At 48.8% G+C, this 16,035-nt stretch overlaps 1 protein-coding gene across 1 annotated transcript in view; it reads left to right on the top strand.

Annotated features, from left to right (window-relative positions):
• The window catches only part of KIF6 (kinesin family member 6), a 382,614-nt gene that overhangs the window by 294,969 nt on the left and 71,610 nt on the right, over positions 1 to 16,035 (top strand). Inside the window, exon 14 of the mRNA XM_032648910.1 lies at positions 10,548 to 10,656. Coding sequence (XP_032504801.1) covers positions 10,548 to 10,656 — 109 coding nt within the window. The remainder of the gene's footprint in view (positions 1 to 10,547; positions 10,657 to 16,035) is intronic.

Below are 16,035 nucleotides of genomic sequence, written 5' to 3'. Positions count from 1 at the left end.
AGTAGTTTTAAAAGGGAGCTAGCTATGCACTTCGTGGCACCTCCTCTCATTACCCCTTCACAGTTACATTAAGAGACATGAGTTCTGTTAGCCTCACTTTATAGATGAGGAGGCTGAGACTGGGAGCAATTTAAATGGCAGACCCCACCCAGGTCACACAGCTAGAGTGAGGCCAGCACTCAATCCCACGGCTTCTCACTCCAAATCCTGTTTCCTTTTTGCAGCCACTGGACAGGAGGAACACTGAGGTTACACGCTAAAGCCAGTATTCTTCCTCAGTCATGTGAGGGAAGGAGAGTTGCCTGAGTAGGTGTGGAAAACTCCAGTGGCCTCTGCCTGGGGATTCCTGGGCAAGCAGGGAAGTAGTGAGGAGTGCGGTGTCTGCACCTAGTGGTCCCTCGAGCCCCAATTCCCCCACAGCCCAAGGAAACGCCCAGGTACTCCCAGCCAGGCTCTGCACCAGGCCGAGCTCCTTTCCTCTAGCTCCTGCCCCTCGGTTCCTCTAAAACCTGCCCCAGAAGGAACGCTCCTCCAAGAGCCCCTCTGCAGTCTGACCAGCCCCTCTGTGCCTGTGCAACCACACGCACCATCTGTACCGCGTTACTCTCAGTGCCCTGTCTCGGGTGCTCTCCTGCTTTGTAACGTAAGCTTTGACCTTCCCATGTTCCCACTGCTTTCTATCCTAAGGCCAAGGGCAGCGGCTCTTCTATTTATCTGTAACGAGCCATGGGAGAGGGCTGTCGATAGCATAGATGCTCAGTACTTGTTAACAGATGGTCTGCCTCACCCACTGACTCACTGCCTGAGGGAACAAACAGATGTTTCATTTAAAGAATGAGATGTTTTCCAGAAAAGAAGCAGTTAGGATGCAGAGAGGTCAAAGGGAAAATGATGGCCTCCTAGATCCTTTTCACCTCTTTTTCATGACTGTTGCTCTTTTGGGGTGGGAGCTTATTTTCTGCCGAGTCCACACTCTGAGAACCTGGACCCTGCCCCTTCTCTTCTCTTCCCTGTAGTATCCCTCCTGCTCAGTCCAACAAAACCGTCTTAAGTGCATAAATTCTTTTTATCATGGAGACCCTTCTGAACACAAGCTCCATATACCTGAGGGAAAGATAACTATTTAACTGGTCCAGCCGTAATTGGCTAACTAACAAAGTCCTCATAGAGAGTCAAGGCTTCACCACAAGTCAGCCAACTCCCCTTTTACCTCTGATCCTTACCCCACCCCACAGGTCCCCAGGTGAAGTAGCTCCTCCCAGCCACCTGGTGCCTTCCCTGTTTCCCCTTCACAAAGATCTCCCCAACTCTTCTGAGCTGCCATATGCGTTCATGGTTTTCAGTCCACATGCCAGCTCACAACCCTCCAAAAACTGCCTTTTTTCTCTTTACCACCTCTGAGTCCTGACTCCATCAGTCTGACCTCAGTGGTTTGCTGGTACTTATGAGATCATTTCTACCTGGCAAATGATTTCCATCTAGCAACACTATATGCAAAGAGAAGGTTTTGGAGTCAGACAAACCTGGAATCAAGTTATGGCTTTGCCATTTTACTAACTGTTGTGTTGGGGTCACTTTTAACCTCCTTCAACCTCAGTTACCTTACCTGTAAACTGGGCCCAATACTGCGTAGTTGACAGAGTCACTGTGAGAATTAAATGAGACAACATGTATAATACCCGTAGCACAGAGTTCTCAGTAAGCATTAGCTCCCCACCACCACCAGTAGAGTTATTGTAAAGATTAACTGAGTTAATATTTATGAACTATGGAACAGTGCCTGTCACATAGAAAACACACACAAAAAATAATTTCCCCCTTCCTTTTTTTCCCCAAAGAATGAACGCTGGCATATCTAAACTCCATTTTGACTTATACTTATTTCCAAGCCAGGGAAACAGAATTTTATCTAAATCCACATACATTTCAGGGAAGGAGAATTTTGCTATTCGGCTAGAATGTAATTCTTTAATTCTATTTTTTAAATGTATCAAAATAAATTTGAGACGAGTGGAATTTATTCCTAATTTAGGCATACATAGAAAACTTGCCTCATTTCAGACAATAGGACATGTGAACTCAGCTTTAGCCACTGTCCCCAAAGCATAGGCTGACACAAGAACCAAACTCATCAGGGTGGTGACCAGGCAACAGAATCCTATTAACCATGGCCTTTGGAAGTGGTCAAGACATGTCAAACTCAGGGAATCCGGTATTTTTCAGATTCCACAGAATTTGGAGCCTCTTTCTAAGCTGAAGAGGAATGCTACCTTTCTGTTTAGTGGGCCTCTCAGTCAACTGCCCTTTAACCCACAAAGGGCTAGAACGCACATGATTCCCAAGGTTGGTCCAAATATTGGGCATGGAATGAGACCCCAAGGCCCTTTCGGGCTGCCACATCCGTGGGTTGAAATCGATGAAAAAGACCCCATAGGTCCAGGTTAGGCTGGCAGCAGGAGCTGCAGGATGATGTCTTATTTCGTGGAAACATCGCTGGCCTCCAGATTCCTGGGTGAACTCCAAAACGCAGAAATGCCAACATGACCCAGGCTGCTCTCCAAGCTCCATGCCTGTGTCTATCCACAGATCTCGCTAAGCAACCCACATGGGCACTTTGTCCTGAATGAGAACACTCACAAAATAAAAACCCCAGAGATGCTGGGTTAGGTTAACTTTCGGCAGATGATCTTGGGACTATTGTCTGAAGGTTTTATGTTACTGCTGGAAATGGGCAACTATGTTCAAGCAGCTGCCCTTCTTTCAGGGGCTCCAAGCCCGTCCGCTGGGCTGGCACATGGGACCTTTCTTCACCTTCTCAGGCCCACATCCAGGACACAGCTGCATCAGGAGGGTGAATCAACCCCGGTACCAAGACAAAAAGGAAACACAGCCTGCCTCGTGCGCTGCCCCTTCATTCTATCCAGCCTACATGGTCTGTGCTGCTGGGCCTGGTAGGTTGCCAGTGGGATGTGTGATTTCTGGCACCAGGAGTCAGGAACCCATCTGATTTATTTAGATGTGGTGCCACCATGGGGTGGGTCTCCTAAGGTTTCAGTGGCTTTCCACTTTGGATCTTCCCTTCACTCCACTCCCTAGAGCTCCTGCCAAGCCTGCCATGCTTCAGCCTGCTCCAAGCCAGCTCTAAGAATCTACTAATTAAAGGTTCTCCTTTGACATCTTTCATGCGGCCATTTAGGAAACTCCAAGGCAAGTCCTAATCTGAGGACTTTAGCCCAGGTGGTATCACCTGGTTTGAACATAGGCTTTTGACCCCAAAGCCTTTGGGGCACCAACCCATTCCAGAAGTTGTCAATCAAAAGGGAGAAGCAGGTTGGGCAAGTGTCCTTGGTCACCCCCAAAAGATCTACTCTTTGGTCTTCACATCTGTAGTCACTTTGGCCGTGGCTAAGTGGTTTTGTCTTGCCTTCATCCTCTGATTCCATACCCTGCTGTACCCACCCAGCAACCCCACAAATTGTAGATGAGCTGCTCCTGGCCCTTAAAGTAAACAGAGCCATGGCACATGGCACTTCCTGTGGTGACCTCCACCACCCTGGCAGTGGAGAGACATGAATAGAGCGCTCCTCAGCATCTCCTCCCAGACGGCCACTCTCAGTGATTCGGGGCACTGATGCCACTCCCTGGGGAAAATTAACTTCATGTCAGCCCCTAAGGTGATGGAAGAAGGCAGCCGTTTTTCCCTTAAAGCACAGGAATGATGCAAGTAACAGCAGCTGTCATTTAATTGGGTAGTAATGGGGGAGCCATCTATTACAGGAAGAGCTTCTATGCCAGGGATGATTGACTGGAAGAGGCTGCCTGAAGAGCTATGCTGACAACTCTAGTGCTATAATTAAGTTCCCCAGCAAAGGATGCTATGATTGGTTAGCAATGTCTTCCATGGGTGTGAGGAAGGAAAGTGGGAACATGGGAGCTACATATGTGCCATCTCTGTCTTTCATGTAACTTCCAAAAACCTCCTCCTTCCTAGATGACAGCATCTACCCCACAGATGGGGTGGGGAGGACAATGAAAACAGCATCTCAGATGTCCTTTCTAATCTTTCTGGGAGATGGTCCATCCTTTAGCACCTCCCGATCTCATGAGTTCATTCAGTCCAGCATCAAAGGACCCTTTGCTCTCCATGCTAGAAGCTGCTGACTTGTCCTTCACCCGAGTTTCAGCCTGAAGCCATCACTTCCTCTCTATGGCCCTGCGGACACCCTCGTTCCAAGCACCATTCCCAAGAAAGCTGGACCACTGACCCTTCCCTTGGTCCTCCTATCCCTCCTGACCTATATGTTTCATGCCACCTTGATAAGTTATCCCTTCCTGTCATCTACAGTCTTCGTTCCTTTCCCTCCCGTTGGCCCATTCATTCTAACTTCTCCACACACTAGAGGATGGAATTCTCTTCTGGCTATTTGTGGGAGGCTATTTTTGTATATTTCACCTAAGTCAACACTTACTGAGAAATTTCAGTGCATATAGAACTTATATCAGATACCAAAAAATCACACTCTATCCCTACCTGTTGCTTCTCATTCCTGTATGCACTTCCGTGGTCTACATATTGTAGGTATTCATCATAACACTACATATCAAAGCCATTCCCTATCTTTGGTTTCGAAAGCTTCTGCTACCAAGCCACAGAGAGTGTAATCATCCCCTTCATACCAGCCTTCTCCCTGCCTGAGCCCTGAATGTCCCTTCCCAGCTCTGAGTCTTCTCATGGTTTTAGTCCCAAACGGTGGGTTCACACCCCCTCTCCCCTTGGAATCCACCCCATCTCTCACTTTTCCTCATTCCCTGTTGGTCTTTTTTTCTCTCTTTCCTTCTTCAGTCAGAAGGAAGTGAGGCACCACATGAATAAATGTCCTTCCCAAGGAAAATATATTTTTGGCCCTGATTAGCAAATAATTTTTCAGCTTGAATAACACAACTCTCCATCATTTTATTCCTGTCAATTTTTAAGCAATAGCTTAAGCAGTAGTAGGTTGTTTGGGGGCAGCCAGGAAAATGAGCTCTGGCCCAGGAGCCCCAGACTAAAGGAAATCAGACAGCAGGCCCAACGGCAGCAGCATAAACTCTCCATTTCCGTTGTTTTTTCTTTCCATTTGGTTTCCATGGGGCCCTGTGTTGGGGGCAGGGAGGACTTCCGAAAGGACTGGTTTGTATTCTTTAGAAAAATAAGGAACCAAATTTCAGGATGGCAAAAAAAAAAAAAAAAAAAAAAAAAAGAGCATTAAGAAATGTGTTAGGGACCAGTACCTAAGAACTTTGGGTGCCTATCATTTCCAGAAACCCAACTCCAAGGCTAATTTGGAGGGTACCTCATTGACTGCCGTTTCTATCTAAGTGCTCTTTAATAGGTATCAAAATCCAGAAGAGGTTGTACCTTCAGGACTTGGAAATATTTTCCATCCAACTCGCAGCCCAGAATTGAAATGTCCTATTTTGGTGCTGAGACTGAGAAACTCCTCTCCTTTAGGGTTTTTTTTGGGTTTTGGTTTTTGCTTTGTTTTGTTTGAAATTTTATACTACCCTGTGATATTTTATTTACTCTCCTTTAGGTTTTAAACAGTCCTGTGATTCAGCAAGCCAGCAGGCTTCTCTGAGTCATCCATATTTTCTGGGATTTAACACTGGGACCTATGACTGAAATTCACTAAAAGGAAACAACTGAGAACTAGAAGTGGGCATGGCAAATCAGAACTCCTGAGGGCCAAAGCTGATGAGCCTCTGAGTTTGACAGACTCAACAAAGTTGGGGGAAAGTATATCCATCTTCCCTTGCAAGCTCAGATCCCCCTGATTCTGGCACCAGCCTGAGACACCATCTTATGCCTCATCTTTGCAGAACCTCTTAGCTAATTGTCAAGAAATCATGGAGTTTTTCTTTGCTAGCCCTAAAATAGATGCCTTCAAGAGTATTTGTTTTTTTATAAAAGCTTCTTGGAGTTGAAATTCACCTCTAATGGTAACATGTAGTGGGGAGAAGATGGTGTTGGGTTTCTAAAATCACACCATACAGGGACCCACCCCATAGCGTGATGGCGGAGAGAGGGAGAGCAGTGGGTGCGTGCCTCTCCTCCACCATCGCGTCACAGTGCCCTGTCCTAAAAGGAACAATACTAAGTATCTAAAACATACATTCACTCATTCATTCATTCAAAAGATATTTGATTGAGTTCCCCCTGTGTGCCAGGTACTATCCAGGTGCTAGCAAGACTGCAGCAAACCAAACTGACAAAAACCCCTGCCCTCATGGTGCTTACAAATTCTAGACACACTAACAGAACATATTAACATATGAAGTAGGGGCTTCCCTGGTGGCGCAGTGGTTGAGAGTCCGCCTGCCGATGCAGGGGACGCGGGTTCGTGCCCCGGTCCGGGAGGATCCCACATGCCTCGGAGCGGCTGGGCCCATGAGCCATGGCCGCTGGGCCTGCGCGTCGGGAGCCTGTGCTCCGCAACGGGAGAGGCCACAGCAGTGAGAGGCCCGCGTACCGCAAAAAAAAAAAAAACATATGAAGTGAACTTTGCAAACAGTGAACAAAACTCATGGTTCTGTTTTTTCTGTGATACTGTAAAAAAAGACTTAAAAGTTTTAGACAAGATAGGCACTAATAAGAGTACAATCTCGTGGGTAAATCTATTTCTACCAGATCATTTGGAGGCCCACCACCTGCTTCCTCTATCAGGCATACTTTTCCCTGGAAAAACTGGTCTAAAAGCGGGTCTACCTTCCTCGGAAAGCTGGGCAATTTTTTACCCCTTTATAACCATTCCTTTAAGTGAGCCCCAGTTTCCTCCTCTGTAAAATGAAATTATGACCAGGGATCACGAACAAGTTTAACTGGAATAATATGTAAGAAAGCACTTGGCACCATGCTTAGCGTCAGGTATGCAAAAAATTCATTTCTGAGTCACCCAAAGGTCATTCCTATCAGGTGGCAGAGCCGCGCATATTAATCCAGTTGCCCTGTTCATCCACACTCCTCCGACCGCTCCTCCTGGGATCTCTTCCACTTCTCCACCTCGCAAGTGCCGCTTCATCTCCAGGACCCTTCACACACTCCCTGACAGAGCCGGCCCTCCCTCCCTCCCCGCCGCTCAGGCTGGACAACACGCCTCCCTTACAGCAAGCAGCAGCTCCTTTGTAATTATTTGTTCACTTTTCTTTCTCCCTTACTAGATTTTGAACTCTTTAAGGGCAAGGATCATGCTGTAATCTTCTCCTTCAAGTTTATATCTCTGTCACATGCCTAGTACGTGAATAAACAAAATGAATAAATACTTATCGAGAGAATAAATAAATCGATGATAATCTCATAGCAAAGTGAGCCCTCAGTCACTGCGCGCTCCACGGCTCCTGGTGTTTTTAGTGCACGATGTGTGCTTAGGGGCAAGAGCTCGCCAGACGAGAAAGAGCTGTTTTGCAAACCCTGAGAGGGAAAGGGAGGTGGAGGCATCTCTTCAGTCAATAAAAAGCTGCTGATTAGCTTAGTGGCTGGCCCCAAACTGGAGTGAGAACTGGTCTATTAGCACAGTCCAAAAGGGGCTGGATATGGGCTCTGAGCCAGCAGAACGGGAATGGACAAGAGTGGGACGGAGGTGGAGCCGGGGTCACACACCACAGCTGCCTGTGGGGTTCCTTCCACGTGCCCCTCCCTGTGGACCCAGCCTCACCCTCCACGTGGCAGCTGTGAAGCCCCAGTAGGCTTCCAGGCCTGGCTTTGCCTCTTGGCCTTCAGTCTATGGGCATCCTCACCACCTCACCTTGACCTCCCTGAGCAGACACTTAGGATACGAGCTGCTGGGATTACAGCCATCACACTCATGTCCATTCACCTGAGGTCATCACCGTCAAAGAACACCAATGCCAGAATCTTCCTCCACTGTAGCAGGAGGAAAGCCAATCCCGTGTTCCTGAGCATAAGCCCATGGCACTGCAGGACCCCAAGTGCCTTATAAATCACCAAAAATATCAAATACTTCCAGTGTAACTATCCCATAATGTGTACTTTACTAAATTTTAAGTCTTTGAAAGTTGGGGATTTGTGTATAATATGTCACGGCGTTGGCCCCAAATTTCTTAGCACGACCTTCAAAATTCTCTGCAAAATGCTCCCAAACTACCCTCCTGGGCTAATCTCCTCTGTGCGCCCCCTGTCCCTTCTGCTCCCACTGCCTGGACTCCTCCACACCTTAGGGAAGGCCCCGTGGGGTTTTCAGCTGATTGTAAGTTCTTCCGGGACCTACTGCCGTATCGGCACCATGGGTGCGGGGAAACATTGCCCTGGCCTCTCCACCCAGCTGTCACCCTGGGCTGTCAGCTCTAAAAGAAAGCAGAGCCTGGGAGAGTAAAGGCCATGAATGCTTCTTCTTCGCTGCAGCTTTCTGAACAACCCTCCACCCCACCTCCACCCTTGCCGCCTCTGGTTGGTGGAAGCCCTCTCATTACCTCCTGTGTGGGAAGCAACCTGGGGGTCCCACAGGCAGGCGGATTCCAGTGTAGTCTTGGTGGAGCTTCCCTCTCCCCCAGCCCTAGTCCAGAGAGACTCATTCCTCTACCCTCTGTGGTTAAAACAAATCATAAAAATGATAAATCATAAAAATGACGCAATAAAAGGCATACACTGTCAGAGCTGGGCGTGGACTAGGGTGGGGAGAAGGTGTGGAATGAGGCCTTTGGCTCCTGGTGGGCTCTGCTGGGCCAAAGCACTCTCTGGCTAATGTCTCTCGCGTATCAGGGCTCATCTTTCTGAACATCGCCCAGACCCCTTCCCAGGCCCACCCGACTCGGGAGTGTGCGGGGCAGATGTGGAGACAGAACTGAGATGTGCCCATTTGCTTCTGATTGGAAAAGGGTGGGGTGTCTTTGTGTGCCTCACCATTCAGACATTCTTCATGGTGCTATTTTTATCAACAGTAATCATTAAATTGGTGTCAGATGGGCTGGTCCACTTCCTTACACCGGGGCTTTTCCAGGCAAAAGATGTGGTATGTGGCCCACACGAACGCACCTCTGGAACCCTAGGTCTCAGAGCGAGTCCCTCTAGTCCTGGACTGTGTTCCTATGGCAACGAGAGCAAGGCTCCTCATCACTCCTGGTTCATTCCTGACCCGATTCATTTAACAGACATACGTTGAGCACCTTCTAAATGCCAGGCATTGAGCAAGACACTGCGGACTCACAAAAAATATTATCTCTACCTCCTAAGAGACATGCATTTCATGAGAAAGGGCTGGCACGTGAAGTGGCAGTGTCTACTGGGCTGTGCATGTCACAGAAACACAGTGGAGGAAGGATTTGTTTAGTCTGGGCCTCACAGAAAGCTCCATGGAGGTGGTAGCACTCAGCCAGGGCTTCAAAGATAGAGTTAAGTGGATGAAAATACAGGAAAGGGAACCAAGGGCAGAGGCATAAAAAAATGACTCCATAGATTTATCCAAAATCCAGCTGTGAATGCAGCTGTCACCATGGGAGTCCCAGACCCACACCTGCCTGGAGCCTCACCCTGGGAGGCTGTGAGGAAGAGGGCTTCGGGGCAGGAATGCCATCTGCTCACTCCCAGGGCCCTGGCCGTTCTGACTCTGGTTTCAGAGTTTGGCCCCTGAGCAGCGCCCAGCCTCTGGGACAGGGGGGACAGGGGGCGCACAGAGGAGATAAGCCCAGGCTTGGCCTGTAGTGGCTAAAGGGACTCAGGAGGGCTTCCCTGGTGGCGCAGTGGTTGGGAGTCCGCCTGCCGATCCAGGGGACACGGGTTCGTGCCCCGGTCCGGGAAGATCTCACATGCCACGTAGCCGCTGGGCCCGTGGGCCATGGCCGCTGAGTCTGCGCGTCCGGAGCCTGTGCTCCGCAACGGGAGAGGCCACAACAGTGAGAGGCCCGCGTACCAAAAAAAAAAAAAAAAATCAAGTACTTAAAGGGACTCAGGAGGTTGAAGTTAGACCTGAGCCAGGAACCTGCACCGCAGTCCACTTGCGGATCTTGTGATTGAGAACTTAACTCTCAAGTTAGAACTGGGGCCTCTCACTAGACAGAGGTAGCAAGGATGAGTCACTCTATGGAGACTAAGGGCAGAATTTTCTAGATTCTCAATCTTTGAGTTGGGATTATACTTCTTTTAATTAAATGCCTGGAAATTCAGGGTGAAATTTCACAGAAAACGAAAATGGGGCATAACAGGAAAATGGGCAGAAATGTGGCCCTGAGTGATGGCAGAAAGTGGTTTTGCAGATGTCCCCGGACATCCAGGGCTTGGCGCTCTGGTTTTCATTTCCTCTGACCAGACATTCCAAACTCCACCCGCCACGAGTCACGTGGATGCCCAGGCTCAGGCCCACAGGGCGCGGCGGGTGTCACTGAAAGGGCCTCCTCGGCGGCTGGTGTCGGCCAGCTGGAAGAGCCTGTGGTCACCTCTCTGGTCAGGAGCCTCTCTGCTGTGGGCCTCTTTGGCCTTACAGTCTGACTAAAGCGACAGTGAAATTAATGGGATCCTGATGCTCTGACTGAGGCCATTTCCCCGTGTCTCCAAACAGGGATGAAAGAGGAAATGTCATTTGGACGCCAGGAGGCTTTTGAAATTTTCAAGAGGGACCATGCTGACAGCGTCACCATCGAAGACAGCAAACAGATTCTGAAGCAGAGGTAAGGCTGGCGCGGTGAGCAGCTGGTCCTCCAAAGCTTAGCTGGGCCAGCCTAGAGAGAATTGATTTCTGAAAAAAAGGCACAAGGTGTGTGCAGTTTCACGTTGAATGACATCCAGGCTGGTACACTTCTCTCCCATACGTTAAGCCTCACCATCCCATTACTGCTGGGTAAGCAACGTTAGAGCAGGGCTGTGACTGACAGCACTTTGTATACAGTTCTCACATCTCACATGAATTCTCATCAGCCTGGGACTCTATTGCTATTTCACTGCCCCAAAGGCAAAGGAAAAAAATGTCTACAGACCAAATGATACATCTTAGAACTCTAGGCCCTCTGGCTGCTCAGGAAAGCCGTCCTGTACTTCTTGGTCAAAGGAAGTATTCACATGCACATCCTGTGACCCAGACACCTCTGGTGTGTTCCCCAGGCCGGAAGCAGAGCAGGCTACACCATCTGCTGACAGGTTGTCCAGCAAGCCTGTGTTCTGGACCCTTTAGAAAAAAGTTAGAGGTACATCATTTGTTTCAACTAATCCATGAATTCGACGCATGTCCTCAAACTGGACGTGTGGCTCTAGAGTTCAAAAACTAGAGTTCTAGACTGCGAACTCTCATATGTCACATATGACTGCATCTCAGCACACAGTACATTTTCAAAAACTATTTGTTGAATTAAAATGAGATCCAGGTTTGAGAGTCATATGTTTATAAATGTTTCAAGGAAGCATGAGAAGGGGATGAGCTCTCTCAGGAGAACATGTGGAAGTACAAGGGCCTGGAGGGTAGAACCACAGGGAAAGCTTTCAAGGAAAGGGGTGGGGGGTAGGGAGGAGGCCATGAGGGAGACTGAGAAGAGGGGAAGAGCCAGCAGGAAAGACCTGCCTGAGAGCCGAGAGGGGAGACGGCTCCCAGAAGCGTGTTGTCGGGGGTGTCAGATGCTCCAAAGAAACAAGCAGGAGGCAGCAGGCAAGTGCATGGGGGGCTGGCAGCTGGAAGAGCACGGGTTGGGCGCTGGGAGGGAAGGGGCAAGTGAGAAGGAATTGAACAAAGGAGAGAGGGTGAGCAATGTGTTCAGAAAGCCCGTGAGAGGTGGGAGACATTTGTAAAAGAAAAACGGGAGTGGCCTGAGGAGAAGGGAAGTTGGTTTCAGAAGGGGAGAGAGTTGGGCAAGATTGTAGGCCTCAGGCAGAAGCAAGCCAGTTGGGGGGGGGGGGGGGGGGGGGTGCGCGGAGAGCGAGAGAGAGAAAAACAAGGGAAACACTGACCCAGCAAGGCTCCAGGGAGCCGGGCAGTAGGGAATGTCAGAGGGAGGGGAGCCTGGAAGGAAGCCTGAATAGAAAAACACAGCAAGATGGGCTGATGCTGATACATTTAGAAGTGGGGGAAAAGAAAAAGGAAAGGCAGGGCTTCCCTGGTGGCGCAGTGGTTGGGAGTCCGCCTGCCAATGCAGGGGACACGGGTTCTTGCCCCGGTCCGGGAGGATCCCATGTGCCGCGGAACGGCTGGTCCCATGAGCCATGGCCACTGAGCCTGCGCGTCCGGAGCCTGTGCTCCGCAACGGGAGAGGCCACAACAGTGAGAGGCCCATGTACCGCAAAAAAAAAAAAATAGGAAAGGCAAGCAGCATTGAGCGCCCAGCCCAGCCTGTTGACCAGTGACGTTTGCACTTGGGGGACATGGATCCCAGATCACTTTAGGAATTCAGTGAAGGCCAGAGCAGCCCTCCTAACAAAGAGGTGTCTGCACCCGCTGTGACCCAGCAGTTCCCCTCCTGGGTTTTGAGCCATCATGCCTCAGTATCTATAGGGATTGGTTTCAGGACTCCCATAGTTACCAACGGCTCAGGCTCAAGTCCCTTATAAAAAATGGGTAGTACAGTCGGGCCTCCAAATCCACAGGTTCCGCCCACGGAGCCAGAGGGCCGACTGTATCTCCCGAGAGGTTCTCATGGATTCAGGAGGGGACATACATGAGGATGTTCACAGCAGCTCTGTTTGTGGCCAAGGAGCACTGGAGACCTTGTGGGCATTGTGGGCATCATCCCTGGGGAAGTCGAGAGATAGAATGCTGGGGAGCTCTCTGTGCAGGCTGCATGTTGGGGAGTCAGATGTGGCAGGTGGGAGATGGATTAATGCACACATACCAACAAGGACAGCGCTAAGTAAGAACACACGATTTATGTAAATTATAAACAGATGCACACAAAGCAAACAAAAACAGCTGAACAAAAAGTATACTTTCACCTACTTTGACCGTAAGAATGGCTGCCTCTGAGGGGAGCAGAATGGGAGCCCAACATGGGATATGAGTGATAGATGAATAAACCAAGGGGTGGGGAGAAGATAAAGTGAATCTAGGGAAAGCTGAAGACTCTGTCCCCAGAGGAATGGAATATGCACATCCACACAAACTTTAGCCTGTGAATCCAGGGGTTTCACAGACTTTCCAATGCTTCCTCCCTGGTGCAGGCCATGTATTTTCAGCAGAGTCAGTTGGGCGTGTTGAAGCAGGACACCTTGTTCGTCTGGAGACAAGCATATGAAGCTGGATGACAACTGCCTCGTCCAGTGACTTCCGAGGAGCTCTCAGCTGTGTCCGCACCTCAGGCTTCATAGCTTATACGGGCACCTCGTAACCCTTGCTTCACAGTAAAATGACCCATGGAGCTTGTAAAAGCTACCAGAGCCTAGGCCTGACTCCCCAGATAGTCTCACTGAATTAGGTAGAGCCTGAGCATCCATTTGTTTCAGGATTCCAACATGCCACCAGGTTTGAAAAACACTGGCCAGACAGAGACCTTGTCCAGAGACCTTGAGACCCAGAACCTCTGCAGGAAAGCCTCAAAACTCCACAGGTTAAACCAGTTACCAGGCGACTCCTCTGCACATTCAGGTTGAAGAACCACTGGCTTAGGAAGAACATAATACTTTGTCTTCCTTGTTCTAGATTGGCATGGCTCCAGGATCGGGCTTGTACCCTTGAGTTTAGGTCTTTTCCCAGCGGGGGGTGGGTCGAGGGGATGGCAGAGATGAGGATGTTGTGGGCTTCCAACACAGCGCTCACTTAGCTCTAGTAGAATAGTAGAGTTCTGACAGCCCACGGGACAGATGTGCTTTTGGGTTCAAATACATCTACATCGCACAGGATGGGCTGGTAATAATGGTGGTCCCGTCTTCCTTGTGGCCATGAAGCAAAGGAATTAATGAAATTCACACAAAGCTCTCCTCTGAGAAGAGGTTTTCCCAGGAGTAAATCAGTCTTTTAAAATCAAATGAAAAGTCAGGAGGCCAGCCCACATTTTTAAAATGTCTACATCTGTTCAATGTTACCAATTATTAAAGGAATATTTGGTACTGAGGAGAGTAAGCCATGGCCTACTCTTTTCTCAGGATTGGAAACTTTTTTGCATTCACGGAGAGTATTCAATTATCAGATATTACATGCTCATAACTGCGATGGCAGAGGACAAAGAGAAGTGTTTTTATATGAAAACAAATAACTACAACCAGTGCTCCCATAGCAGACATCAAAATAAAGCATGACTTCCACGCCTCCCTTTAGAAAACGGTCTGCAGTAACCCTGATCCCTTCCACAGATTTGCTCCCATTCCCTCTACTGACCAGGAGCACCACATGGACCATCTGTGGGAGGACTGACCGGTCCTGGGAATACAGACATGTGCCAGAGGGGTGTTCCTCAGGGCGGCGTTAAATGGCTGTTCCCTAACCCTACTTCTAGCAGACTTCCTCTTAGAAAGCCTTACCTTTCTGGTAATCCTAAGCCACCAAGACCCACAGGCCTGGGCTCCCACTTTATTCCCCGCTTCTCACGTCAAAGAACTCTGCCATCCGATGGCTCAGGTGTTGAGCCGTCCTGTTGGAAAAGTCCACGAAAGAGGGGCTAGGACCCCACACACGAACCTTGTTAGCCAATGGCAAGTAGCTTCTAAGCTCAAATGTAGGGACTATTGGTGGCCCAGATCCCTTTGAATTCCCTCAGCTCCCTCAGAGTGCAAGGCTGATGCCGAGATGCAGGAGGGGACCATCAATGGCTCAGACATCAGTGTTACTCAGTAGGAGCGATTTCTTCCCCTTCTTGCCGGCACCCTTTGCTACCCCACAGGGAACTTCTAGCGCATCTCAGCTCTGCCCCCAGTCTGGGGAAAGTTGTGCTTGCCTGCCTGTGACAACAGAAACAAGATGTTGGCACATTCATGGGATATTTACCCTTCGGTGAACTAGAGCACGTGAGCCAATTCTTAAGCCGGATTTCTCAATAGAAGGCAATTCAAGTAGAAGTGCAGTTGAAAATCATTACATTTTTCAGGCATGACTCATCCTCATAGTATATAATAATATGAAGAGAGGCTGGAAACTCCATGCTTGGCAAATTCCAGTGCCTGGGCACCACACAGCTAACTTTCTTTTGTGGTAGATCTTTCATGCAAACTGAATCCCCTGTCACTGAGTCCCATTAAGTAACAAAAGAATAAATAAATGGGGAGATTAGCCACAATTGGAAACGAAGGCATTGATAATGTGAAGTAAACCAAGAAAAGCACCCCTTCACTCAGTTGGATCCTTCGGATGGAGAGTAGATCAGCAATCTAACGCCAACGGGAAAACTGGACCAAGAGTGGCGAGAAATCTCGCGGCACCATCTGGAAATAACGTCCATGACAAATAGGAGTTCCCTGGTTCCTATTAGACTTCAGTTTTAACCTTTATTATTTTGCCATTTGTTTTTTGTATTTACACCTTGTCTCCTGAACAAGAATTATGAACTCTGAGAGCAGAGATTAGATTAGAATCTTCTAAGCCTCCCACAGTTTTTTAAAACAGTGCTGGCCACAAAAATGGTACTCAAGAACACTGCTTTTTGGCTTGAGAATGACAATTTGAACTTGACTTTGAGAAACTTTAGCAGCCAAGAAAACTGCATGAGAACCGCTTCCTAGAAGTAGGTGAATGCAGCAGCGGCTTCCTGAGAGTCAGGGAAGGAACCGCTTAATGGGAGACAAGAGGGCAGCCATCTTGATGGGGAAGTGGGATGAAAGTTTCTGTTTCGGTATTTTTAAAAAGTGTAAAGGAAATGAAAGGTGGATCTTCATCACAATATAACAGAGGCAGCCAAAGTACCATGTCAGGGACAAGTCAACAGAGGAAAGAAAGGGCATAGATACAGACTATACAGACATACGGTCTTTCTCTCTGATGGGGAAGAAGATTGGATGTTTGTTCACTCTATGAATAATCAACATATTAAGTTAATCACCCCAGACCAGAAGACAGGAAAGACTGAAAGGTAGGAAATAGCCCAAAGGCAGGCAGCATGAATGCAGGGAGCTGAGCAAGCAGTCGTTGAAGTGGCCTGGGG

Source organism: Phocoena sinus, chromosome 11 (genome assembly GCF_008692025.1).
Source record: "Phocoena sinus isolate mPhoSin1 chromosome 11, mPhoSin1.pri, whole genome shotgun sequence".
Classification (NCBI taxonomy): domain Eukaryota; kingdom Metazoa; phylum Chordata; class Mammalia; order Artiodactyla; family Phocoenidae; genus Phocoena; species Phocoena sinus.
The sequence above is the reverse complement of the archived record's forward strand: the minus strand, read 5'-3'. Positions and strand labels throughout refer to the sequence as shown.